At 64.3% G+C, this 25,220-nt stretch overlaps 1 protein-coding gene across 2 annotated transcripts in view; it reads left to right on the top strand.

Annotated features, from left to right (window-relative positions):
• The window catches only part of CELSR1 (cadherin EGF LAG seven-pass G-type receptor 1), a 79,044-nt gene that overhangs the window by 53,076 nt on the left and 748 nt on the right, over positions 1-25,220 (top strand). For both annotated transcript variants that reach the window (XM_040987474.1, XM_040987471.1), the window contains exons 6-34: positions 323-480; positions 941-1,104; positions 1,360-1,485; positions 2,502-2,668; positions 6,147-6,332; positions 6,698-6,811; positions 7,186-7,360; positions 7,504-7,645; positions 9,143-9,263; positions 9,766-9,949; positions 10,281-10,382; positions 10,759-10,853; positions 11,486-11,695; positions 12,931-13,114; positions 13,976-14,119; positions 15,512-15,716; positions 16,313-16,480; positions 18,230-18,356; positions 18,976-19,176; positions 20,766-20,940; positions 22,212-22,324; positions 22,431-22,510; positions 23,211-23,337; positions 23,569-23,694; positions 23,930-24,024; positions 24,143-24,246; positions 24,330-24,479; positions 24,656-24,853; positions 24,935-25,199. In XM_040987474.1, the coding sequence (XP_040843408.1) occupies positions 323-480; positions 941-1,104; positions 1,360-1,485; positions 2,502-2,668; positions 6,147-6,332; positions 6,698-6,811; positions 7,186-7,360; positions 7,504-7,645; positions 9,143-9,263; positions 9,766-9,949; positions 10,281-10,382; positions 10,759-10,853; positions 11,486-11,695; positions 12,931-13,114; positions 13,976-14,119; positions 15,512-15,716; positions 16,313-16,480; positions 18,230-18,356; positions 18,976-19,176; positions 20,766-20,940; positions 22,212-22,324; positions 22,431-22,510; positions 23,211-23,337; positions 23,569-23,694; positions 23,930-24,024; positions 24,143-24,246; positions 24,330-24,479; positions 24,656-24,853; positions 24,935-25,199 (4,406 nt within the window). The remainder of the gene's footprint in view (positions 1-322; positions 481-940; positions 1,105-1,359; positions 1,486-2,501; positions 2,669-6,146; positions 6,333-6,697; positions 6,812-7,185; positions 7,361-7,503; positions 7,646-9,142; positions 9,264-9,765; positions 9,950-10,280; positions 10,383-10,758; positions 10,854-11,485; positions 11,696-12,930; positions 13,115-13,975; positions 14,120-15,511; positions 15,717-16,312; positions 16,481-18,229; positions 18,357-18,975; positions 19,177-20,765; positions 20,941-22,211; positions 22,325-22,430; positions 22,511-23,210; positions 23,338-23,568; positions 23,695-23,929; positions 24,025-24,142; positions 24,247-24,329; positions 24,480-24,655; positions 24,854-24,934; positions 25,200-25,220) is intronic.

Here is a 25,220-nt window from a genome sequence, read left to right as displayed (position 1 = left end):
TTGGGGCAAGGAGCCGCAGCAGTGGGTGCCCAGAAGAAGCCGGGTGCTGGCATCGGGGGACACATACTGGGGTGAGGCCCGCAGGGCCGTGCGGGTTGGATGGCTGCAGCCATGGGTGTGAGGCCCACAGGGCCATGCGGATTGGATGGCTGCAGCCAGGGGTGTGAGGCCCGCAGGGCCGTGCGGGTTGGATGGCTGTGGTCAGGGGTGTGAGGCACAGTTCCCTCTGGAGGCACCTGCTTCCAAGGGTGCCACAGTGAGAATGCAGGGCAGGGCAGGGAGGAGCAAACACCGACGCTGTCTCTGCTTTTCCTTCCAACAGCCCAACATTGGCCGCCTGGGCCTGCCCCACGGGCCGTCGGGAGAGAAGGTGGCCGTGGTGACCGTGGACGACTGTGACACCGCCGTGGCTGTGCGCTTCGGAAACCTTGTTGGCAACTACAGCTGCGCTGCCCAGGGCACCCAGAGCGGCTCTAAGAAGTGAGTCTGCCGGAGTCCACTCTGTCAGGGCCCCTGGCAGACCCAGGGCAGGCTGCAGCCAAATCCCCTCCTCCTGTCTGCATAACCTTCTCAGGGTGCCTCAGTCAGAGCCTGGAGGCCTTGCCCGGCTCTGCGCCCCTGGTCCCTGGCACCCCCGGGCTCTGATGTGGACACTCCTAGCTGCTCTCCAGAGCCATGGCACTTGTCGGGGCTTGGGTCTGCCTCTTAGAGGTCACATGCGGATAAGGCTGCTGCGCTCTGATGTCTGGCTGACCAGGGCGTGGCATGAGCACTGTATGCTGCCCACATAGCCCCTGTGCCTCTTGGCAGATGGTGCCCGAGCAGGCAGGCCATCCGGGCTGCGGTCTGAGCAGGCCTGGGTCTTCAGAAGGCAGACCTGCTGGGCGTCGTCCGGAGCCCAGGGCACGCATCCCACCACACATCCTGTTTGCCTCTGCAGGTCCCTGGATCTGACGGGGCCTCTGCTGCTGGGCGGGGTCCCCAACCTGCCGGAGGACTTCCCTGTGCACAACCGACAGTTCGTGGGCTGTATGCGGAACCTGTCCGTTGACGGCAGGAACGTGGACATGGCGAGCTTCATTGCCAACAATGGCACCAGGACAGGTGCGGCTGGCACAGAGAGGGGTGGGGGTCTCCTGCAGTGTGGGGGCAGGGATGGGCTGCATGTACCCTGTGGGTCCCCATGGTGTCCCCAGGTGGCTGTTGTGGGGACCTGGAGACCCAGAGTGTGGGTGGAAGCCGTGTTTCGTGTTCCTGCCACGGCCGGAGGGCGGTAGGCCTGGCCTTTTCTGGCCCAGTCTCCAGCCACGGGGCCAGGCGGGTCCCCTGCTGAGGCCAGACTGTGTCCTGTGTTGCCAGGCTGTGCTGCCCAGAGGAACTTCTGCGATGGGACCTGGTGCCAGAACGGGGGCACCTGCGTCAACAGGTGGAACACTTACCTCTGTCTGTGTCCGCTCCGGTTTGGCGGGAAGAACTGCGAGCAAGGTGAGCCGGCACCATCCCTGCCATGCCCATGGGTGCCCAGGGCCACCCGTAGGGGCTGTGCTTCTGGGGCCGGCAGTCTCCAGCCACACACATGCTTCCTGAGTACCTGGGCCCACCCAGGGCAGGGCCAATGTGGGGTCACAGGTCAGGGGGGTCAGGAGAGCAAGGCAGGTGCACTACCCCCTCCCCGTCCCCAGGTGGCTGCTTGCTGAGTGCACTGGGGGGAGCCTGTGCCCGCAGCCCACTGTGTGCTTGTCAGTGGTCACAGGTGCTCGTGGGTCTTAAACTGCTCACTGTGGAGCAAAACAGGGTCCTTGCTTTAAACCTTAGGTGACCCCTGGTGACAGGGGCTGCCTCAGGTCAGGCTGGACCTACTCTGTGGCTCTCCCTCAGCATCCCTGAGCGAGTCAGGCTCTGGCAAGTCCCAGGCAGTCACTGCCCAGACCCCCGGCCCGCAAAGCACCAAGCAGCACCTGTCCCCAACCCTGGCCCAACATAGCTCGTGTTGCGAACCCCTGCCTCATGAGGCTGGTCAAGACCTGGGGGAGTGGGAAGGGCCAGAACATGACCATTTGGGGGTCCAGAGAATCAGGGTGGGGTTCACCACAGAATGGCAGTGGGGGGTCAAAGCAGCTAGCTGTTGCCCAGGGAGGGGTGGGGAGGAGTGGGCTGGCTCGGGCACGGGGGTCAGGGGTCGGGGGTCGGGGGGTCACGACCTGGAACTTGCAGAGACGGGCGTTGTGTTGCACTTGTGGGCTTACGCAGTGCCTTCCTGTAAAGTGGTCAGGCCTCCGGGCCGGGATTAGGCTCTCCTTGGGATGCACAGCGCCCTGCACCTGTGGCTCAGCGGGGAGCCGCAGGCGTGGGCCTCACATCCCAGGAGGGAGGCGGGTGCCTGCAGAGCTCCGGCTCCTGGTTCAGGTACAAGTCTTGGATGGAGAAGCTTGCAGGGCCCGGCCCCTGATGTCGCTGCTGGAGCTGCCCTGTGTGCAGCACTTGTGCCTCTGTGCCCACAGCCATGCCCCACCCCCAGCGCTTCAGCGGCGAGAGCCTTGTGGCCTGGAGCGGGCTGGACATCACCATCTCTGTGCCCTGGTACCTGGGGCTCATGTTCCGCACCCGGAAGGCGGACGGCGTGCTGGTGGCGGCCACCGCGGGCGTGTCCTGCAGGCTGCTGTTGCAGGTGAGTGGCTCCCTGCCTCCCCGTGCCAGGTTCTCCAGTGGGCACAGCACAGCACAGTGACAGCACAGTTGCGCCATTCACACCGTGGGGCCAAGCCAGGGGCCAGTGTGGGCTGCCGGAGTCCCTCGGGCGTTCCTTCCCAGCTGGCTTGTGGCGCAGAGCAGAGGGCTGGGAGACCCCTGCAGCCCGGGCTGCCACTATGGCCTTGTTCCTGGCTCAGTGGGCGCTGTGACCCGTGGGGCAGGGACAATGGCCGTGGCCCTGGCCCAGCAGTGCTGGCTCCTCCCATGTGGTTCTCTGTCCACTTTGGTCTTGGCTGGCTTAGTGACTGCAGACCAATGGGAGTTCCTGAAAGCTGTTGAGAACGGTGCCTAGTGCCTCCCAGGTGTTCCAGGTGGGACGTTGTCTGTGCGTGAATGCTTGGCCTCGGCCGCTCTCTGCCATGGCCTGGGCGGGCCCCGGCATTTTCAGGCGTGGGAGGGTCACCTCACGTGTCCCCATGGAGCTGGGCTCAGCCACATCTTTCACTCCCATTGGCCTTAGGACCCTTGTCCTGCTCTACGACAAGGAGTCTGGGCTGGAGGGCAGGATGTGGAGGGTTCAGCGGGGGCAGTGAGCCAGGGCGGGGGCAGTGAGCCAGGGCGGGGGCAGTGAGCCAGGGCGGGGGCAGTGAGCCAGGGTAGGGGCTCAGGGCTTAGGGCCCCAGCAGCTGCCCTGCAGCACACACACACACATGCGTCACGGCTCAGGGCCCCAGCAGCTGCCCCGCAGCACACATACACACACACGCCGCTCAGGCCCAGCAGCCCCGCACACACACACACACACACACACATGCGTCACGGCTCAGGGCCCCAGCAGCTGCCCCGCAGCACACACACACACACACGCGTCACGGCTCAGGCGTGTTTTCCAGTGGTGACCTCACTCGTGCCAGCCTGTGCCTGGCGAGCACGGGTCCACCCAGGGGTGGTATTTTGCTCCGTGGCGGCTGCATTGTCAGGGCACATGCTGTGGGCTGTTAGTGTGTCGGGCGCTCAGCTGGAGCGTACATGGTGTCGTCAGCTTAAGGGGTCTCAGTGGAAGAAAGTGCGTGTTTGGTGGGAAGCGCCAAGGGCCGCCAAGCCCCATCTTATTGGAGTGATGGCGCCATAGCGAGGACATCCAGAATTAGGGCTGTGTTGGCCACAGACGACAGGCTGGGTAGCTTGGGCCTTGAGGGGATCCTGCAACAGCTGCTGCGTCAGTCATTTTGAGTGCCCTGGTGACATGTGCACCTGGCAGGGCTGGGACCCCTCCGCCCCCTTCCTGCCCGGGGCAAGCCAGATGAGGCGGCCGCATCCACCCACAGCCCGAACAATTAGGGTAATTGCTGCCAGGTGCCCTGGATCTGCCTGCATTGTCAAGTGGGATCACTAGGCCACTGCTGAGCGCCTCCCTTGATCCCACGGCAGACGCGAGGCGGCCCCGGCCCTGGGGTCTCTACGGCTGGGTCTGGTTGATCTGCCGGCTCGGGACCGTGAGGTAGAATGGCAAGGGCAGTGCCAGCCGGAAGAGAGGCCAACCGTAGGGTGAGGAGTTCACAGAGATCCAAAGTCCACACGTGGCAAGAGTGCAGGACGCCCCACCGAGTTTCTCTTAGACCCTTGGGGTCTGTAGGCATTTGCCTCTGGGCCAGCCGGGGAGGGGTCCCCGCACAGGATTCTGGGATATCGCTGGCAGAACGGCGGGTCATCTGTGGGATTTCGTCTTTGGTGGCGGAGGGTCCTGGAGGGTGGCCCAGGCTCGCTCGGCGTGTGTGACTGCTGGGCGGGCCCTCAGCGCGGGTGCCGTGTGTGGCTGTGGAGCAGCCGGGACTTGAACCACCACCCATAAGGATGCGACGTCACAGGCCATGCTTTGCCCACTATGCCGCAGTGCAGCCCCCCAACCTCCTTGATGGCAGATGGCATCTGTCGGCTTCCTCGGACAGGCTGTCCGTTGTTACTCTGTGAGTTCCAGGTTGGGGAGTTGAGCCTTCTTGGCTCCACTGGCCTCAGAAGCCTCTTGCTGTCAGTCCGCCTCGGCTCGTGGTGGTGCGGCCGTCTGGTCCTGGTCGCTGCCCCCTTGAGGCTTCTACTCTCCCCTGCCTCCTGAGAGAGGCGTGTCCCTCTGAAGCAGGGCGTTAACCGGCACCTGTTTCTGAAGCCAGCTGAAGTCACCCCCGGTGTGTCTACAATGCCAGGATTTTTTCTTCCCTGTATCTTAACGGTGGCTGATTTGGATCTCCTGAGATGTGACGCTTTCCACTGCAGAGAAGCCCGAGTCTGCGAACCACTCAAGCTGTTTCCTGTTTTGGTCAAGTCTGTGTCTCATTCCTCGCTTCTTGCTGTGCTGGTTCTCGGGCACCGTCTGATCTCCTCATAGACTTGGCTATGGTTTCGTCTAAGTGCGAGACATAGGTGCTGAAAAAGGAGAGGGAGGGCTGGCATAGTGGTGCCATGGGTTAAGCTGCTCTCTGCAGTGCCAGCATCTCATATGCACCCTGGTTCGAATCCCGGCTGCGCCTCTTCTGATCCGGTTCCAAGCCGATGTGCCTGGGGAAGCCCCGGAAGATGGTCCAAGTATGTGGGCCCCTGCACCTATAGGAAAGACCCAGATGGAGTTCTTAAAAACAAAATAACAACAAAAAATCCTCAGCAAATGACAAGCTGGAGGATTTGCAGCTGGCCAGGGCAGTCTCCATCCCCCACACTGACTCCCGGTGGACGCCCGAGGCGCCTGCCACCTCACAGCCCGTGGTCGCAGGGGGGAAAGGGGCATGTGGGGTTTGTGCTCCTATAGGAGCCGCTCTGTTCTTGTCTCCTGGAGTGTACAGGACCCCAGGCTGGCACCAAGGGCCTGTACTGCCCCTGACCATGGCCCCTGTGATGCCGGGAGCTGGGGACACTGCTCCCAGCTTCAGCCCACCGAGCCAGGGCCAGCCCTGAGCCTGGCCCTGGAGACTTCCGTGCTGTGACCCTGCCATGGCCTGTGTTGAGCCCCTCAGCACCCTGTCCTGTTCTCCTGGGGCTCTCAGCGGGAGGGCTGATGCAAAAGGCCCCAAACTTTACTGGGGCAGGGATACGGTGGCGTTGATGGCTGTGTCCCCATGGGACAGGAGCAGCTCCAGCTGGTGGCCGTGCCTCCGTGGACATGTGGGACATGTGGGTGGCTAGGCTGCTGTCATGTAAGGTACGGTCCATGGCAAGTGAGCTGGTGTCGTCCCAGTCTGCTACGGGCCTCACACCTGCACGTCTGATGGGCTTTGTCCTTGCCTGGCCCCTGCCAGGCTTTGGCACTGGTCACCCAGGACACAGGCAGGCAGCAAGGAGCCGTAGAAACATTGATATTTAGATCTGTCTCGGTCCAACAGCTTGCTGGCTGGTGGTCCCCAGGGCTTCCTCCTGGGACCACTTGCCAAGTGCATTATCTCTGCCCTCACTGCGCCCATCCACAGATCCTGAACAGCCGCGTCCAGTTCGAGGTGTCCCATGGGCCATCCGACGTGGCGTCCATGAGCCTGTCCAGGTCCCAGGTGACCGACGGGGAGTGGCACCACGTGCTGATAGAGCTGCAGAGTGCCAAGGATGGCAAGGACATCAAGTACCTGGCCGTGATGACCTTGGACTATGGGATGGACCAGGTGAGCTGGCGACGGCACCTGCTTGTGCACGGAGCTCTCCTTCAGGCCCGTGGGAGCACAGAACGGCCCCACAGTGAGCCGGGATCTCCCCCCACACTGTGACCCCTGGCTGTGGCCCCTACAGAGGTGGGGTGCTGCCCGCTCATACCCCCTGACCATCTCGGCAGGGCTGGGTCACAGCCCTGCAGCCTCTGTCGCTGTGGACAACCACTCTGTCCACCAAGAGGGCTGCGCCTGGCCGGGCCACTGCCTCGGAGGCCCGGGTCTGGCTAGTGGATGGAGCCTGGGTGTCCTACCTGCTGGCGGGTGCCGGGGGGTGTCCTGGTGGTGACTGCAGCCCGAGAGCCCCGTCCGTCTTTGTGCAGAACACGGTGCAGATCGGGAACCAGCTCCCGGGCCTGAAGCTGAGGAGCATCGTGGTCGGGGGCGAGGCTGAGGACAAGGTGTCAGTGCAGCGCGGATTCCAGGGCTGTTTGCAGGTACAGGCGGCGGGAGCCCGGACCCTCGCAGCCACGGCCAGCGGTCAGCAGCAGCCAGGAGACTCGCCCCTGGCGTGCTCCCTGCCTCCATGCCTCCGGCTCCCCCAGCACCCCACCCCTACCACGCCGCAGTCAGCCTTCACGCTCCACCTCTGTGGCAGGAGTCTGGCCCTCGCCGCCTGCTGCCCACCCCGGGCTGGGTGTGTCCCAGGTGCTCTCCCAGCGCCTTCCTGAGGCTTGCTGGGTGTCTGCGGGGTGGGAGGAGCCGCGCCCTGCTACTTCCTCTGAGTGACCTTGTGGGGGCCACCCCGGGCTCCCTGTGCCTCCCGGGCCCCCACCCGTGATTGAGTGCGGCTGCCTGTTTGTGCCCGCAGGGAGTGAGGATGGGGGAGACTTCCACCAATGTGGCCACACTGAACATGAAGGATGCGCTGAAGGTCAGAGTGCAGGACGGCTGTGACGTGCAGGACCCCTGCGCCTCTAGCCCCTGCCCTCCGCACAGCCGCTGCCAGGACACCTGGGACGACTACGCGTGCGTGTGTGAGGCAGGTGAGGCGCCCGGTGGCTCTTTGTGTGTCCTGGGGCAGCCGGCACCCCCGCCCGGACTCCCTCTCGAAGCTGCCCACAGGAGCCACAGGCAGGTGGCCTCTGGCACACTGTGCATGGACTTGATGCCAACCCTGCCCCCGCAGGCTACTTCGGAAGGAAGTGTGTGGATGTGTGCGAGCTGAACCCCTGCGAGCCTGTGGCGTCCTGTGTGCGCTCCCCCAGCTCCGTCAGGGGCTACACGTGTGCATGTGGGCCCGGCCGCTATGGGCCCTACTGCGAGCACAGGTGAGCAATGCCTGGGACCACAGGTCCTTCGGAGCCCCCATGTGCCAGGTGTGTCCAGGGTGTACGGAGGTGGGGGGTGGCTGATGTCAACCTGGTGCAGGTGCCCAGGCCGCGGCAGGCCCTGGGCTCCTGTGTGCCCTTTGCAGGTTGTCCCAGGTAAAGCAGCTTCTCTAGTGGGGCCTCCTGGTTCTCCATGAGCTGAGACGCCGTATCCCTGGGGAAGCAGGGAGTCCTCAGTGGCTCCTGTCCTGTCTGTGTGCGGATGCTGCTCCACCCTGCTCCTTGCGTCTCTGACCCTGGGTGTGAGGGATGATTCCAGAGTCTGGGTGCCAGGAGAGCATGGAGGAGGTGCTGGGGTGTCTGGAGTGGCTGGAGACAAGGAGGCATTCCACGGGCGGAGCTGGGCAGGTGATGTCTTGAGCCAGGGGCAGGGAGGAGCAGGGCTCAGCGTCATGAGGGCCGTGGGGACCCTGCAGGAGAGCGGGAAGTCAGGTAGTCTGGAGCAGATGGGAGCTAAACACAGGGAGGGGGAGACTGAGGCCGAACAGCGTGGTCCCACTGCCATGGAGGCGGGGAGGACCCGGGCTGTGCCAAGGCCTCACCGCCCCCGCCCCGCCGCCCTGGGCTGCCAACGAGGCAGCATAGACCCCAGGCCCAAGTCCCAGGTCTCAGGAACTCTGGCCCCTCGTATGTGCACAGCAGGGTCTGATACTTTGAGAGCGAGTCTGGAAGGCTGCTGGCTGCAAATGCCCCACCCACGGTTCCTGCTGAGGGGCCGGTGGGGCTGGCAGGTGCCGTTCACTGCAGAGACAGGCAGGGCAGGCGAGCAGAGCATCTTGGAGGCCTGGACTCGCATGGCAGTGTCCCCACTCTGCCATCTGCCAGAGTGCTTTGTGAGGTGTCACCCGCCCCACTCTGGATGCTGACCTAGGTGTACGTGTCACTGGCATGAGGGCACGGGCTGCCGGGGGTGCCAGCCGAGGGCAGATCCGCCCCGGGGCTGAGCAGGTGACTCCCGATCACCTGATCGATTGGAGCCGCCTGTTTGGTTCCCCTCTGGCAGGTGCCCTGGGTCCCCAGGGAGAGGGTTCGGCCTGTGTGGGGCCAGGGTCGGGGAAGGCCGTGTGGGCAGTGAGCCGGGTGAGGCCCCCGGGCACCGTGTGGACATAGACACTGCCCCCACTGTGGTAAGCAAGGTGGTATCATGCTGACGTCAAGCTCTGTGAATGCTTGAATCAAGGTAGAAGAAAACACGAGAAAGAAATGAAGGTTTTACACGAGAATTCTAAAGGTGGAACCTTCCGGGTGTGCCTGATGGCTGGAAGTCGGGCAGGGATGCCAGAGGATCCTGGTGGGCAGCTGCTGTGGTGTGGGGGGCTGCTGGGGTGGGGGCCTCACATCCAGTCTGGCCAGGACTGCCAGGACCTCTGTGCTGGTCAGGCTGCCTCCAGGCTTCCGTGTTCCGTCCCTTCCATCCGCTGCCCGTTGCTCCTACAGGGTAGACCTTCCGTGCCCCCGCGGCTGGTGGGGAAACCCCGTGTGTGGGCCCTGCCTGTGCGCCGTCAGCAAAGGCTTCGACCCTGACTGCAACAAGACTACCGGCCAGTGCCAGTGCAAGGTGAGGTGCCCGCACGTGCGTGTTCACCTGTACACCTCAGGCTCTTTAGAGAGAGGCGGGCGACCACTGCGCCTGTGCCAGGCTGAAGCCGGGACCAGCCAGAGCTCCGTCCAGGTCTCCCGTGGGAGTGGCAGTGCTTGGGCCATTGCCTGTTGCTCCCCGGGCAGCTTGAGCTGGCTCAGATGTGGAGTGGCCAAGACGTGGGCAGGGGATGCCAGTGGATTATGCAGACATGGCGAGTGGTGCCCTTATCCCTGGTGCCTCCCCTGGCACGTGCCCTTGACCTTTACTCTGCGGAGGGCATAGAAGCAGCTTTACATTTTTCAACTGAGCTGTGTTCCTGCATGAACCCGCACTGGAGGGGGACCCTTCCGGACCTCTGGAGGTGGCCATGAGAAGGCTGGGTCGGGCGATTCCCGGGAGGAAGCCCTGCCCTCCTCGGCTGGGGCCACGGAGGGCCTCGCGCCGGCGTCTGAGGCTGCCCTGCTTCCGGCTCCCACAGGAGAACTACTACAAGCCCCCAGCCCAGGACGCCTGCCTGCCCTGTGACTGCTTCCCCCACGGCTCGCACAGTCGCACCTGTGACATGGACACGGGGCAGTGTGCCTGCAAGCCTGGCGTGGTCGGCCGCCAGTGCAACCGCTGTGACAACCCTTTTGCCGAGGTCACCATGCTCGGCTGTGAAGGTGCCCGTTGCCCCTTGACCCCACCCCACCTCGTCACACCCGGGGACGCTGGGCACTGTGCGTACAGGCGGCCATCACGGATGTGTGTGGGTTCGTGTGTATGTGCATACAGATCCGTGCCTGTGTGTCCCCTGCACACCCCGGGCCTCGGGGACCCTGGGCGCCTCGTGTCCGGCCTCTTTTCGACCTCCTAGAGTTGTGTGGGCTAGAGCGGAGGGGCCTGAGAGAGGGGAGAACGTGAGCGGCCCTGCAGCGAGGGACGCTGGGTGGGCAGGAGACACCTGTGGGTGCTGCCACACTGGCTGAGCCGCCTCCCTCCTCCATCCCCCAGTGGTCTACAGTGGGTGCCCCCGAGCGTTCGAGGCAGGCATCTGGTGGCCGCAGACCAAGTTCGGGCAGCCAGCTGCTGTGCCCTGCCCCAAGGGATCCGTAGGTAAGTCCTGTGGCCTGTGGTACCGCGGGGTAGCACCTGGAGCCGAGGCAGGCCTATTCGGTGGGAGGCTAGCCCAGCCCTGGAGTCGCAAAGCATTCTGTGTTGGGAAACTGGTCAGACCTGGGGTGGGGTGATGTCAGACCCGCTTTCCCACCACGGCAAGCAGCAGTCCCCGCCAGGGCCTGCATACACCGTCACCCGGGCACGGACGGCTCTGCTGCGTGGGGCTGGGGCCACCTCACTTCCAGGGTTGCTCAGTCGGCTGTGTCTGTGGGCACTTGTGTCGCTGTGGAGGGCGTGGGCTCAGGTCAGCCCAGGTGGCTGGGGGCCTCCGCTCCGTGCCGAGGTTGAGCCCCGTGTCTCTCCTCACCCCCAGGAAATGCCGTCCGACACTGCAGCGCCGAGAAGGGCTGGCTGCCCCCTGAGCTCTTCAACTGCACCAGCAGCTCCTTCCTGGACCTCAGGGGCATGGTAGGCGCGTGCGGCATGCGCGTGTGGCTGCGTGTGGCTGCACTGCAAATGCATGGGGGGACGCTGGGACCTGCGCCGCGCTCAGAGGGGGCACTCCAGCCACATCTCATGTCCCCTGGGACCCAGCTGTGTGATTCTCGTGCTAAGTGCTGCTCCTGCATCTGCCTCTTCTCTCCTGCCCAGCATTTAAAAAAATGATTGATTGATTGATTGATTGAAAAGAAAGAGGCCTTCTGCTATTGGTTTGCCTCTCTAATGGCCTCAGTGACCAGAGCTGGGCTGACCTGGAGCCAGGAGCTTCTTCTGGGTCTCCATGGGTGCAGGGGCCCAAGGCTCTGGCTGTCCTCTGCTGCCCCCCTGGGCCCTGAGCAGGGAGCTGGATAAGAAGCAGAGCAGCAGGACTCAACCTGGTGCCCACAGGCTGTGCCACAGCGCCAGCTCCTGGCATTCCTGTTTTGCCCACTTCTCGCTGTGTTTTGTTCCTTTGTGCCCAGCACCCCCTGCTTTCCTGGCCGCTGCTGTCCACCCACAGTCATCTCTCAACTTGGGATCTTTCTGATGAGGAAAGTTGCCCCAGGAGGTTGTGGGCTCTGAGCAGGGTGTGCCCACACTGCAATCCCCTCCCCTTCTAGAACGAGAGGCTGAGCCGCAATGAGACACGGCTGGATGGCGTGGGGTCTCTGCGGCTGGCGAAGGCACTGCGAAATGCCACACGGCCGCCTGGCCTGCTCTTCGGCAATGACGTGCGGACAGCTTTCCGGCTGCTGGTCCACGTGCTGCAGCATGAAAGTCACCAGCATGGCTTCGACCTGGCAGCCACGCGCGATGCAGATTTCCATGAAGTAGGTGCCGGGGCCCCCGTGATGGTGGCCCGATTCTGATTGTTGGGATGGGAGGGTGCACAGCCCGGGCTCTGTGTGGAGGGGTGCATGGCCCGGGCTCTGTGTGGGGGTGGGGGGTGCACGGCCCGGGCTCTGTGTGGGGGTGGGGGGTGCATGGCCTGGGCTCTGTGGGGGGGGGGTGGGGGTGCACGGCCAGGCACTGTGGGGGTGGGGGTGCACGGCCCAGGCACTGTGTGGGGGGGGGGGGTGCACGGCCCGGGCTCTGTGTGGGGGGGGTGCACGGCCCGGCTGGTGGGGGTGGGGGTGCACGGCCGGCCTGTGGGGGGGGGGTGCACGCCGGGCTCTGTGTGGGGGAGTGCACGGCCCGGGCTCTGTGTGGGGGTGGGGGTGGGGGGTGCACGGCCCGGGCTCTGTGTGGGGGTGAGGGTGGGGGGTGCACGGCCCAGGCTCTGTGTGGGGGTGGGGGTGGGGGTGCATGGCCCGGGCTCTGTGTGGGGTGGGCAATGCATGGCCAGGCTCTTTGCGGGTGAGGGCACTGGCCACCGAGGTGGACCGTTCTGTGTGCCTCAAACAATGCTGTAGCTGGGACAGGTCAGGGAACTGAGACATGGGGAGTGAAGGGGTCTGCTCCAGGGCACAGCTGCCCGGACCCCCAGGCAAGGCTGTTTTAATGGGATGGGGGCCGAGAAGCCCCTCACATCTTCGGGAAGTACCCTTAGCCCTTGTGAGCTTGCTTGTCACTCGTGGCAGCCATCCCCCTCCCCCTCCTCCTCCCCCTCCTCCTCATCCATCCCCTCCTGCTCCCCCTCCTCCTCTTCCTCCTTCCCTGTGCAGCGCCGGCCCCTGGGCCCCCCTGTTGGGCACAGTCCTCTTGGTACCCCCTGCCCGCTTGGGGCTGTGGTCTGGGGTTTGGGCAAATGGAGCTTTTACTCCGTTTCTAAGACTTTGGAAATGAAGCTTTTGTTCTTGGTTTCCGTCCTGGGTTGTGGCACCCAGGCCCTGCTCCTCACCACCCTGCTGCTCACTCCCCTAAGCCCCGAGGGGTTGGGGGTCCCCCTGACTACAGTGAGCCCTCCCACCCCACCCCCTGGATGAACTCATCTCTGCCCCCCAGGTGCCTGGTCTTTCTGATAAGAGCTGGGGAACCCCAGTGTCCGCTGCCTTTGGCACTGGGGGACACACTCGTCTGGCTCTGGAGACACAGCCGGAGCTGACCCTGTGCATCTGTGTGCCAGGACATGGTGCAGACGGGCAGCGCCCTCCTGGCGCCGGCCACCAGACCCGCGTGGGAGCAGATCCAGCGTGGCGAGGGCGGCGTGGCGCAGCTGCTGCAGCGCTTCGAGGCCTACTTCAGCACTGTGGCCCAGAACGTGCGCGGCACCTACCTCAGGCCCTTTGTGCTCGTCACCGCCAACATGAGTAAGGGACGCGGGGGGCGCGGGAGGGCTGTGATGGGCAAGGGACTGGGGCCCCCAGCACCAGCGGGGCCCTGGCGAACACGAGGGACCGCGTGCTGGCCTCTCTTCCTTGTCTGTGAATTGGGGCAATCCCGCTGAACCTCCAAGGTGTGTGCAGGACCCCTGCGTGGGGCCCGGGCACAGATGGCATCAGGGGCTGTCCTGTGCTCAGTGGGCCTCTCGGGCCTTCCACTTGCTCATGTGTGAGGCCCTCCCTCGCGCAAGTGTTGGGGTGAGGGAGCAGGCAGAGGCAGGCACAGGGGGGCTGTGTCGGTGAGGACGGCCACGCTCCCCACCCCGCACCCCGCCTGGGAGCCCTCAGGCCCACCAGGAGCTAAGCTGTCTTGAGGCCACGCCTCTCTGTCAGTGCCTCCCTGGGGTCAGGGTTTAGTAAGTCAGCTCCGTGCTGGCATACAGAGCCTTCCCCACCCGGAAAAGCTGCCATGAGGTTAGGAGGAGCTGCCCTGGAGAAGCACTCCTGTCGGGAGCACCCAGCAGGTGTGGAATGATGGGGCAGCCTGCTGCAGCCTGGGCGGGGCTGTGTGCCTCCGCTGGTCCCTAGGGAGGGTGGGTCAGTGTCCTCTGAGGTGCTCGCCAGCCCCTGCGATCCCATCATGCTCTCGGAGGTCAGGTGTCCACCCCACCCCGTGACTGAGGGGCTCCCCCTCCCCCTGGCCGCCCGTGTGACTGAGGGGCACCCCTGGCCGCCCGTGTGACTGAGGGGCGCCCCTGGCCGTCCGTGTGACTGAGGGGCTCCCTCTGGCCCTCCCGTGTGCCTGGGGGCTCTCCCTGGCCCTCCCGTGTGACTGAGGGGCTCTCCCAGTTCTTGCAGTTGACATCTTCGACAAGTTCAACTTCTCGGGCGCCAGGGTGCCGCGGTTTGGGGACATCCAGGAGGAGTTCCCCAGGGAGCTGGAGTCCTCCGTGTCCTTCTCCTCAGACTTCTTCAGGCCTCCTGAGAGGAAAGGTGCGACAGCGCGATGTCGTGGTGATAGCTGTCATGTATGTGGTGCCACGATGTGTTGTGTGTTCTGACGTGACATGCTGTGATGGCCGAGGCTGGAGTCCCCTCATCTTCACACCTGTGGCGTGGATGCGTGTGGAAGCCGCCAACACGCATGCGCTTCTGAACATTCGTGCAGAGGCAGCTGGGCAGCGTAGAGGGCTTTTGGGGCAAAACGTTGACACCTATCATGTTATCTTCATGAGCGTTCCTGTGAACTGCCAAAAGTGCCTTGCGTGGCTCCCGCCCCTTGCATGCGCCCCACGTGTCTGCACGTGCCCTCAGTGCTGCCGGGGCCCCTGCACGGTGTTCCTGAGTAACAGGGACGGTTCAGCCCAGGCTGCCCCCTGTCGTCCCAGGGTGTCCCCTAGGGATGCAGGTGGCCTGAGAGTCCTCCCTGTCGGGGCCTCCGCCCCTGAGGACAGGAGCTGTTCGTGGGCGCCCTCGCAAGAGCCTGTGGGGTGTCTGTGTGGGGGGAGTGATGGGATACACGCAGGGATGGGTGTATGTGTGGTCTGCATGTGGTGTGTGCACATCACGTGTCACGTGTGGGGTGTGTATGTGTGCGTGTAGTTTGTGCGTGATGTGGTCTGTGTGTGACGTGTGTTAATGTGCATTTCCTGGTTGGTGTTGTTAGCAGAGGGTTCGTTCTCTGAGCTGTCCGTCAGGAATGGGCACAGGCATTGGTCTGCCCAAGGGCATGACATGACGGAGCGTGTGCAGTGCGGGTCACCAGTGCCCACGAGCTACCTGGCCAGCCTGCTGCTTGGGGCCACGCACCTGCCACCCCGAGTGCACATGGGACTTGCCCGCTCCTTGTTCAGCTCCCTGCAAGCGCCCTTGCCTGCCCACGCCACTGTCCCCAGGCTCCTGCTTTGCACACCTAAAGTCCTGGCCACACCCACCCCTTGCTGCCCTGCCCCAGCCCCGGCGTGACCCCCACTGTGTACGGGAGTCTGTAAGGCCGACTCCGTTTACCAAAGATGACTCAGGCTCCGTCTGCGCCACTCACGTCTCATCCGTGGGGAAGCAGCAGGTGTGAGGATCTCCTTCCTGTGCAAGCCTGAGAGGCTGCTCCACGTGCTGTGCGTCTGTTTCACACACAGCTGGCACCGGCTGGCATTGTATGTGGTGCTGCCAGGGCACAGTTCCCTTGTGTTTGGACCTGCCTCGCCCTGAACTGTTTGGGGTTGGGAGAAACAGGGCTGAGATGATGCCACCTGCTGGGCACACAGGCACCCTGCCCCAGGCCTCATGGGCATCCCTGCCCCGTGGCCTCACAGGCACCCCCGCCCTTCCCCATGGTCTCCCGGGCACCCCTGCCCCGTGGCCTCACGCTCAGCACTCCCCTTGCAGAGGGTGCTGTGGGCAGACCAGGTAAACGGAGGGCCAGCCCACAGACAGCACGCCCCGCGCCCAGCACAGAGGACGAGGCGCCTCCTGGCAGGCGGAGGCGGCACCCAGATGAGCCCAGCCAGGTCGCCATTGCCCTGGTCGTCATCTACCGGACCCTGGGCCAGCTGCTTCCTGACCGCTATGACCCTGACCGCCGCAGCCTCCGGTAAGGCCGGACCGCGAAGCTGTGTTCAGCTGCACCTTCATAGTGGCCATGCATGTGACCCTGGCTTGGCCTGCGCCCCCCGCCTCGGGCTGTGTCATTGTCCTTGTATGGTCATCTCTGCTGTCCTGGCATTTCTGCCGCTGTGTACCACATGCTGTGGGCTGCTGGTGTCATCACGTATGTCCCATCTCCTTGTTGTTTACCATTTTGTCCATCTGAGAAGCAGAGACGGTGTCAGATAGAAAACCCACCCACTAGTCACTCGCGGGTTGCCCACCGTGGCCAGAGCTGGGAGGCAGCAGCCCCTCCCAGGCCTCTCCTGTGGGTGGCAGGGGCCCAGCTCCTTGAGCCAGCACTGGGATCTAGGGTTAGAGCTCTGGTGGTGAGAGTGGCTGGCTGCTGCTCCCTGAGCCTGCGTCTAAAGGTGGTGCATGGCCTCAGCACACCTGCTCTGGGTACGCAGGTGCACGCTGTGGCCCAGGCCCGTCCTGCCGGCAGGACCATGGGGCCAGGCCCCTGAGTGTTTTCCAGCTGCTCTGGGACCTGCAGCTGTTCCGTGTGCTTGTCTGGGTCCTCACCATGGCTCTCTGCCACAGGTTGCCTAACCGGCCCATCATCAACACGCCCGTGGTGAGCACCGTGGTGTACAGTGAGGGCCTCCCGGTGTCCAGCCCCCTGGAGAGGCCCATCCAGCTGGAGTTTGCGTTGCTGGACACAGAGGAGCGCACCAAACCCGTGTGCGTGTTCTGGAACCACTCCCTGGCGTAAGTGCTGTGCCGGCCGAGCCATGCTCTTGAGGCTCGGCCACAGGCGCCCCATGGGGCTGACCTCATGCTCCCTTCCCGGCCTGCTGTGCTGCTGGGCATGTCAGCCTGTCACATGCACACAGCCCCCGCACACGTGGGTGTACACACTGCACACGCCCAAGGTGCCTCAGAAGGCACCGTGGTGGCAGAGGTGCCACAAGCTCTCATTCTAGACGCACAGGGCAGGTGGGCCTCAGCCAGAAGCTTTGCCACCAGTGCGGGACTCCTGGGTGTGTGCTGAGGAGTCCCCAACCCCAGTCCTGCCCCTAGACCAGCCCCCAGCTGGGAGCCCCTGGGCCTGGGGAGGCAGCTCTGTGCAGGGAGGAGAGGAGGTGTGTGTGGTTGGCAAATGGAACAGGGGAGAGTTGGAGTCCAGGAGGCGGCCCTCCACATGTTCTCCTGAGCCCCGGGATTTTTGTGGAAGAGCCTGTGCCAGCGTTGGGCCTGGCCATGCGTCAGTGCCTGGTGCCTGTCTGGCATTTGGCTCATGAAGGACAGCCTGCAGAAGCGCCTTACATCATGCAGGAAGTGCCCCGTGGCGCCAAGTGCGCCTGCTGCCCCCGGGGTCCCAGGTCTGAACCTGCAATTAGCTCCCATGCCGATGACCTGTCCCCGCGTGGCTCCTCTTGGTCGCAGATCTGAACCTTCTCGGCCAGTGCTTTACCCTTCCCAGCCCATTTCACAGATGAGTAAGCTTGGGATCTGAAAGGCAGCCCGACTTTCCCAGAGTGGGGCAGGGCAGGGTGCTGCTGACACTGTGTTATTTGGGGCTCGCCGTCAGTGGAAGATGGCTAACAACCGGGCTCTGGCTCCCGCAGTTCCCATAAAAGGTTGTGCAATCGGAAGATGAAAGTGGCCAGTGAAAGGGAGAGGCCGTGCCTGTTGTCTCACGATGGCTGCCGGAGGCCGGAGCACAAAGACAGGCCCGCTGCGGGCGTCGCGCCGGGAGCTCCTGGGAAACCTTGGCCTGTGGGGGTGTCATGAGCGGCCCCGCCTGGCCCTGGGGGACGCAGATGGCGCACGAGCAGCTCAGTGGCTGAACGGCTGCCGGCCCGCCAGTGGGTGGCAGGCTGGGAGATCCATATTTCTGCTTCATTAAAGAGACAGGAGCTCTAACTCACTGGTCACTCGGCAAAGGCTGGGCCAGCAGCTCCGTTCAGGTCCTCTGGGGGTGGCAGGGACCACGTACTTGACCCACCATCTGTTGTCTCGTGGGTGTGTGTTAGCAGGGGGCTGGAGTTGGAAGCTAGGCCTCGACCTGGGCTGTCTGCCATGGGGTGCTGGGGTCCTGGGTCGTCTGTCATGGGGTGCTGGGGTCCTGGGCTGTCTGTCATGGGGTGCTGGGGTCCTGGACCATCTGTTATGGGGTGCTGGGGTCCTGGTTCTGTTATGGGGTGCTGGGGTCCTGGTTCTGTTATGGGGTGCTGGGGTCCTGGTTCTGTTATGGGGTGCTGGGGTCCTGGTTCTGTTATGGGGTGCTGGGGTCCTGGTTCTGTTATGGGGTGCTGGGGTCCTGGGCCATGCCTTAAACCTTGCACTGCTCACTTGTCCCAGCTGCCTGCATTTGTCCCTGTTCCTGCTGAGAGGACCAGCAGGGTGGGGGGAGGCAGGACAGCCTGGAAGGTTGGGTGGATGGAGCAGAGCCACTCCCCGACTGGGTCTCGTGGTGCAGCGTGCCTGACGCCCACACCTCCCTTGGCTCGGCAGCGTCGGCGGGACCGGAGGGTGGTCAGCCCGGGGCTGTGAACTCCAGTCCAGGAACCGGAGCCATGTGGTGTGCCAGTGCAGCCATGTGGGCAGCTTCGCCGTGCTCATGGACATCTCGAGGCGTGAGGTAGGCACTGCCCGGGGCCTGGGCTTCCGCGGGAGATGGCCACGCTCCCTCCACTGTCCCCTGTCCCCTGTCCCTCCACTGGCTCCCTCCTCGCTCTGAGCACTCAGACACATTACCATTCATGTTCCGGAACTCTGGGGGTTTCCTAACGGAGGGTTTTGGAGGGTCCCCGGCCTCCAGGCCTCCATTACAGCTGGAATAGGGGACTTGGGCTTGTGTTTGGAAACTTCTGGAATGAGCACTGCTCCGCTAGCCTGTTCTGCTGTTTCTACCCCCACTTTGAATTGCAAGGTGTGGCTGGCTGATGTTTGTTCTCTGAAATAAGAGCTGGGGGCCCTCCATGGGGAGGCCCCCATGGAAGGGGAGGCCAGGCACCCAGGCAGTGGCTTCACCTGCTCCGCATGGACGGGCACCTGGGAGGGTTGGGTGCCCACATTCTCCTTGTCAAAACTTTTGGTCCACTTGAGGGGGAGTTGCGAGCGGCTCTGGATTCTGAGTGACCTGTTCTCAACGCCTCTGTGACAGCAAGCCACGGGGCACAGGCTGTGGTGCCAGGCAGGCCCACTCTGTGCAGCCATGGCCTCACCATCCTGCCCTTCACTGCCCCCGCGCCCTGCAGCACGGGGAGGTCCTGCCCCTGAAGATCCTGACCTATGCTGCCGTGGCCTTGTCCCTGGCTGCTCTGCTGCTAGCCTTCGTCCTCCTGGCCCTGGCCCGGGCGCTGCGCTCCAACCTGCACAGCATCCACAGGAACCTCATCGCTGCCCTCTTCCTCTCCCAGCTCATCTTCGTGGTTGGCATCAACCAGACGGAGAACCCGGTAAGGCCTCGCCCCCTGCCCAGGGCTGACGTGGTGGGCACAGCCTCACTGGCCTTCAGCTGGGCAGGCGCAGCCAGTCTTCCTGTAGGCAGGTGGGATGCTCAGCGGGTCTCACACCAGAAGGGCCGGGGCCTGTGCCTTCCCTGGGCAGACGCTAGTGCTGCCACGTGAGATGACACGCATGCCGTGTTCCGAGTGCCAGGGGCCGCAGTGGCCCCATGTTTGCGTTCCCTCTGTGAGCGTTCAAGGCTTCTTGTGACAGGCCCAGGAGCAATGGGAGGTGGCTTCTGGGGGGTTGGCGGGAGGACGAGGAAGGCGCCCCCTCAGAGAGAGCAAAAGTAGCAGAGTGGGTGGGAACAAAGATGGGTGACCTCCCGCTGGAGGTGTGGCAGGGCTAATGACAAGGACAGTGGGGCCACTTCCCTTTGAGAGAGACAGAGCTCACGTCCACTGCTCACCCTCTTCTCCACGTGCCCTGGTGATGTGGTCACAGGGAAGGGACAGACCCCTCAGAGTGGCACAGGGACCTGCAGTGACCTCATGCTGGTCCGGCCCAGCCCTGGGACGTGAGCCCCCTCATGGAAGCTCTGGGCCTGCCTTCCCAGTGTGCGCAGTCCACACCCTTTGGTGATAAGCAAGGGCTGAAGGGTGCCCGGTGGCCTGGCTGCCCGTGCCAAGACCACACCTCGATGCTGTCACCCTAGGAAGAAAGAGGCGTCCCTGGGGGACCTGCTGCCCAGCTTCCCTCTGTGGCCACCCCAGAAGGACACAAGGTGGCCGTGCCCCTGACTTACACATCACGTGGGTGACACGGTGGCCCTCACGGCAAGGCTGATGACAGGCCCATGGGGAGAAACTCGTGCAGGGAGCCTGGGTGCTAGCCTGGGGGCCAATGTGTGACCTGCTTCGGGGGGACACTGGTGGGGAGTGTGAGGTTGGAGCAGCGGCTGGAGGCAGGGACAGGCCCTGGAGGAGTTTCCCAGCTTGGGAGGCGGTGGCATCAAATGTGGACATTGCTGTTGGCCCTGATGCCGGGGTGGGTGGGACCAGCTGGGGGTGCAGGACTGCGGATCTGGGTGTGCCTGGGCAGTTCCAAGGTTTTCCATTGCGGGAGGAGCCATGTGTGGACAGGGCAGCCCAGCTCTGAGGCCAGCTCTGCTCCATGCAGCACCTGCGGGGCTCCCCTGCCTCCCCTTTCCACCTGGGAGTCCTGGGTGCAGAGGGGAGGGCGGGGGATGGCCGGGCAAGTGCAGGTGAGCCCCCGCCATGCCCACGACAACCTCAATATTTGAAACAAAGGACAATCTGAGGGCTTGTCAGGCAGTGCCCCCACCTTCCCTGGGCACTGACGGGGCACAGCCTGGGTACAGGCTCTGGGCTGTGAGACTCACATGGGCCTGCCCACCTTCCCTGGGCACTGATGGGGCCCAGCCTGGGTACAGGCTCTGGGCTGTGGGACTCACGTGGGCCCGCCCACCTTCCCTGGGCACTGATGGGGCCCAGCCTGGGTACAGGCTCTGTGACGGGGCATGGCCAGGCCGGGCGGAGGCGCTGGGCTGTGGGACTCACGTGGTCCTCCGTGCCCCAAGTTCCTGTGCACCGTGGTCGCCATCCTCCTGCACTACGTGTACATGAGCGGCTTCGCCTGGACGCTGGTCGAAGGCCTGCACGTCTACCGCATGCTGACCGAGGTGCGCAACATCGATGCCGGGCCCATGCGCTTCTACCACGTCATCGGCTGGGGCATCCCTGCCGTCGTCACAGGTGAGGGTGGTGTCACCGCGTCAGAGCCCTGCAGAAAGCCCTGCCTGCCGGGCCGTACGTGACCAAGAGCGTGCCTTTGTTCACTCCCTCGCCGCTCAGTCATTCAGCCATCCAGCGAGTGGCTCTGTGCTAGGACCCAGGCTGAGCCTGTCCTCAGGCCTCACAGAGCCTGCACCAAGGAAGTTGCTGAGCTCAGGGGAGGGCCTGCTTGGAAGATTCTTGGGTGCTAGGGATGCCAGGCTGTGGCTGCTTGGGGGCCCTTGGCTGCGGCGTCCTGGGTGAGGGCGACAGGGGCTCATGCGGAAAGGTGACTTCCCAAGGAGGTTGGCAGGGAGGACATGGGGCTACGCACACCTGTTCACCTGGTCCCGGCTCCCAAAACTGGGGCTGTGCTCCGGGCACAGGCGGTCCCGACCCTGCTGGTCCCTGGGCCAGGAAGCAAGGCTGTTCTAGGCAGTGTGAGAAATGCTCATTGCACAGCCCTGGGGGATGGGAAGGCACGCTGGAGGGGCGTTTGTGGAGTGTGTGTGCAGGCGGGGCGGGGCGATGTGTGTGGTGTGTCCGTGTGTATGTGGGGCGGGGCGAAGTGTGTGTGTGTGCACACGGGGCAGGGTAAGGTGTGTGTGGTGTGTGGTGTGTCTGTGTGTATGTGGGGCGGGGCGATGTGTGTGTGTGTATGTGGGGCGGGGCGAAGTGTGTGTGTGTGCACACGGGGCAGGGTAAGGTGTGTGTGGTGTGTGGTGTGTCTGTGTATGTGGGGCGGGGCGATGTGTGTGTGTGTATGTGGGGCGGGGCGAAGTGTGTGTGTGTGCACACGGGGCAGGGTAAGGTGTGTGTGGTGTGTCCGTGTGTATGTGGGGCAGGGTGAGGTGTGCGTGTGCACATGGGGCACGATTCCTCCACTCCCACAGCTCCTTGGGCCATACCATAGGGGATGGGGGTAAACCCTGCCTGCCTGCACTCTGGGTGGGTCACAGCTTCCTGGTCCCTGGGTGGCCCAACTGGCAGGACCCACCCTGGGTGCTGTCCCACTGCTGCTCTCCGTACCCTGGCTCTGGCCTTCCTGGGCACACAGGGATAGGTAAAGAGCCCTGCACGGCCCCCAGGCTCTTTTCTGGGTCTTGGCTGTGGCCTTCAGGCCCCCTGTGCCTCTCCCCTCCTGGGAAGGTGGTGCTGGCTCTCCCGTTCTCCTAGCCCTCGGGGGTGCTCTGTCCTGGGCCCCAGCACGCTGGTGGGCGCCCGGCCCCTACTCCTCTCTGCTCTGTCCACAGGACTGGCAGTGGGCCTGGACCCCCAGGGCTACGGCAACCCTGACTTCTGCTGGCTGTCTCTCCATGACACCCTCATCTGGAGCTTTGCCGGGCCCATTGCGGCCGTCGTAACTGTGAGTGCAGGGCGGCCACGGGCAGGCCGGGGGGACAGCCTTGGCTTCCAGGATCAGAGGTGGAGACCGCACTAGGCCAGCCACTGAGCCGTCGTGTTATTCTCAGATCAACACGGTCATGTTCGTGCTGTCTGCCAAGGTCTCCTGCCACAGGAAGCACCATTACTACGAGAGGAAGGGAGTCGTGTAAGTGGGGATGCCCCTGCCTGGTGGAGTGGCTTCACCCAGCACCCTGAAAATGCAGTCCGCTTGGCCAGTGTGTCAGGGCCCTCAGCCCCCAGGGACTGGCATGGGCTCTGGGCACAGTTAGAGGTTGGGGTGCAGGACTTGGTGGGGAAGGGACCAAGAAAGGGGTGGGGTCAACTGTCCGTGCCAGGACCTGTGCTGGGAGCAGCGGCATGGGGGAGGGCCCATCACCGTGAGGTGCCTGGAGTTGCCGATGGGGGCCGGTAGCATGGGGCCACGCATGTCAAGGGGAGAGGGGTGGTCTGGGAGGCTTCTGAGGTGTTTCAGCAGACAGGGACGGGCCAGGAGGCAGGCGGGTGGAGAGCAGAGTCTGAGGCATGCAGGTGTTGGAGACCTCGGGGTCTCCCACCCTGGACTCATGGGCCTCGCAAGCACTCGGAGGCATGGAGACACACTCCCTGTGTGGAGCTGGCAGCAGAGGGCAGCATGGCCTGGCCACGTCTTGTCCCTCCACGTCCTCAGAGCGTCCACAGTGAGCTGGGGGACATGGCCAGTGGTGGCTCGTTTTATTTACTGCCCCCCCTGCCAACATCCCTGCTGGCATGGGCTCCGTCTCAGACACTGGTATGAACCCACAGCTGGCTCTTGGGGGTCGGGGAGGCCCTGGGGTCGCAATGCATCGGCCGGTTCTGCCCCGCAGCGCCCTGCTGAGAAAGGCCTTCCTGCTACTGCTGCTCGTGAGCGCCACCTGGCTGCTGGGGCTGCTGGCCGTGAACAGCGACGTGCTGCTCTTCCATTACCTCTTTGCGGGGTTCAGCAGCCTGCAGGTAGGCCTGGCCGAGGTCCTGGGCTCCGTTCCTCACGCAGATCCTGGCCGTGAACCTTTGTGGGGACACACCTTGCTGGGGATCCAAAACACCCTGTGGATTGTGGCAGGGGCCCCTGTCATCCCCAGCACAGGCTTTATGGCTCAAAAAAGCAGCGTGTCTAGCCGCTCAGTGAAACAGAAGTGCTGGGAGCACAGCCACAGCCGCTGCTGACCACCCCTCCTCCTCCAGGGCCTCTTCGTCCTCCTGTTCCACTGCGTGTTCAACAGGGAGGTGCGGAAGCACCTGCGGGCGGTGCTGGCCGGCAAGAAGCTGCATCTGGACGACTCGGCCACCACCAGGGCCACCCTGCTGACGGTAGGGGGCGTGGGCGCCTGTGGAAACGGGGTGAGGGTGGACTCACGTCCCTGCGGAGGGATGCGCGTAGACGTTCATGGTCTGGCACTGGCCAGACTGGGTCTCAGACCCCAGCCCGATGCTCGGAGTTTTAGGAAGATGGGACCCCTGACCAGGTGTGGCAGAGCTGGGGTTGCCTCCTTGAAGGCCCCGTGCCGCCCTCTGCCGGCGCCAACCTGCCCTGCTTGCCCTGCAGCGCTCTCTCAACTGCAACAACACGTGCAGCGAGGGGGCCGACATGCTTCGCACGGGGCTGGGCGAGTCCACGGTCTCGCTGGACAGCACTGTCAGGTGGGTGCCTGCTGGGGTTGTGGGCTGCGCAGGTCCCTAGCAGCTGTCCCACCCTTCCTCGAGCCGGCCTGGCACTTGCCCCGAGCCCTGTGCTGGACCCACCCTCTGTTCTCTGCAGGGATGAAGCCGTACAGAAGCTGAGTGTGTCTTCCAGACCAGCACGGGGCGGGCATGGGGAAGTGGACTCATCCTTCATCCCCAGGAGCTCCAAGAAAGCCCACGGTACAGCTTCCCCGGGCAGGCAGAGGTGGCCCGTCTCACAACCCCTGCACAAGCACTGAAGGCTCTGTCCCCGCGCCCCGCAGGCCCCGACTCGGACTCGGACAGCGAGCTGTCCCTGGACGAGCAGAGCAGCTCCTACGCTTCCTCGCGCTCGTCGGACAGTGAGGATGAGGCCGGCGAGGCTGGAGACGCCTGGGCCCCGGCCCAAGGCCCAGCCCACAGTACCCCGAAAGGTGGGCACCCACAGCTCCCCACACCCATCAGTGAGCACAGCAAGAAGGGCCTGGGGTCCTCTGGCCACGGGCAGTAGGGAATAGGGCAGGGAGGTGACAACAGGGCCACTCCTTCAGGTGTGGCTCCCAGACAGGCAATGCTGGGGGGACCTGGCTGAGTTGCTCTTCCGCCCTAGTGGACGCTGTAGCCAACCACGTCCCAGCCGGCTGGCCCGATGAGAGCCTGGCTGGGAGCGACAGTGAGGAGGCGGGCGAGGCAGCCCAGCTCCGGGTGGAGACCAAGGTCAGCGTGGAGCTGCACCAGGAGGAGCGGGATGGCGGGAGTCCAGCCAAGCCTGCCTTGCCCTGCAGCCAGCCCCAGGAGCAGAGGAAAGGTGCCTGGGGACCCGGGGGTGGGGGGGTGGGGAAGAGTGGCCCGCCTGGGGTGTGACCCTGTCACCCCCACCTCCCCTCAGGCATTCTGAAAAACAAAGTCTCGTACCCACCGCCACTGCCACCAGAGCAGCCGCTCAAGTGCTGGCTGCGGGAGAAGCTGGCCGACTGTGAGCAGAGCCCCGCGTGCTCGCGTACCTCCTCCCTGGGCTCCGCCGACGGGGTCCGCGCCCCCGACTGCGCCATCACCATCAAGACCCCAGGGAGGGAGCCGGGCCGTGAGCACCTCAATGGGGTGGCCATGACCGTGTGCGTGGGGAGCGCCCAGGCTGAAGGCTCCGACTCTGAGTAAGTGTCGGGGGTGGGGTG

The sequence above is a fragment of the Ochotona curzoniae genome, unplaced genomic scaffold (genome assembly GCF_017591425.1).
Source record: "Ochotona curzoniae isolate NIBS_2020 unplaced genomic scaffold, NIBS_Ocur_1.0 contig_1014, whole genome shotgun sequence".
Lineage (NCBI taxonomy): Eukaryota > Metazoa > Chordata > Mammalia > Lagomorpha > Ochotonidae > Ochotona > Ochotona curzoniae.
Note: the sequence above shows the minus strand (reverse complement) of the source record. Positions and strands in the feature narration are given on the sequence as shown.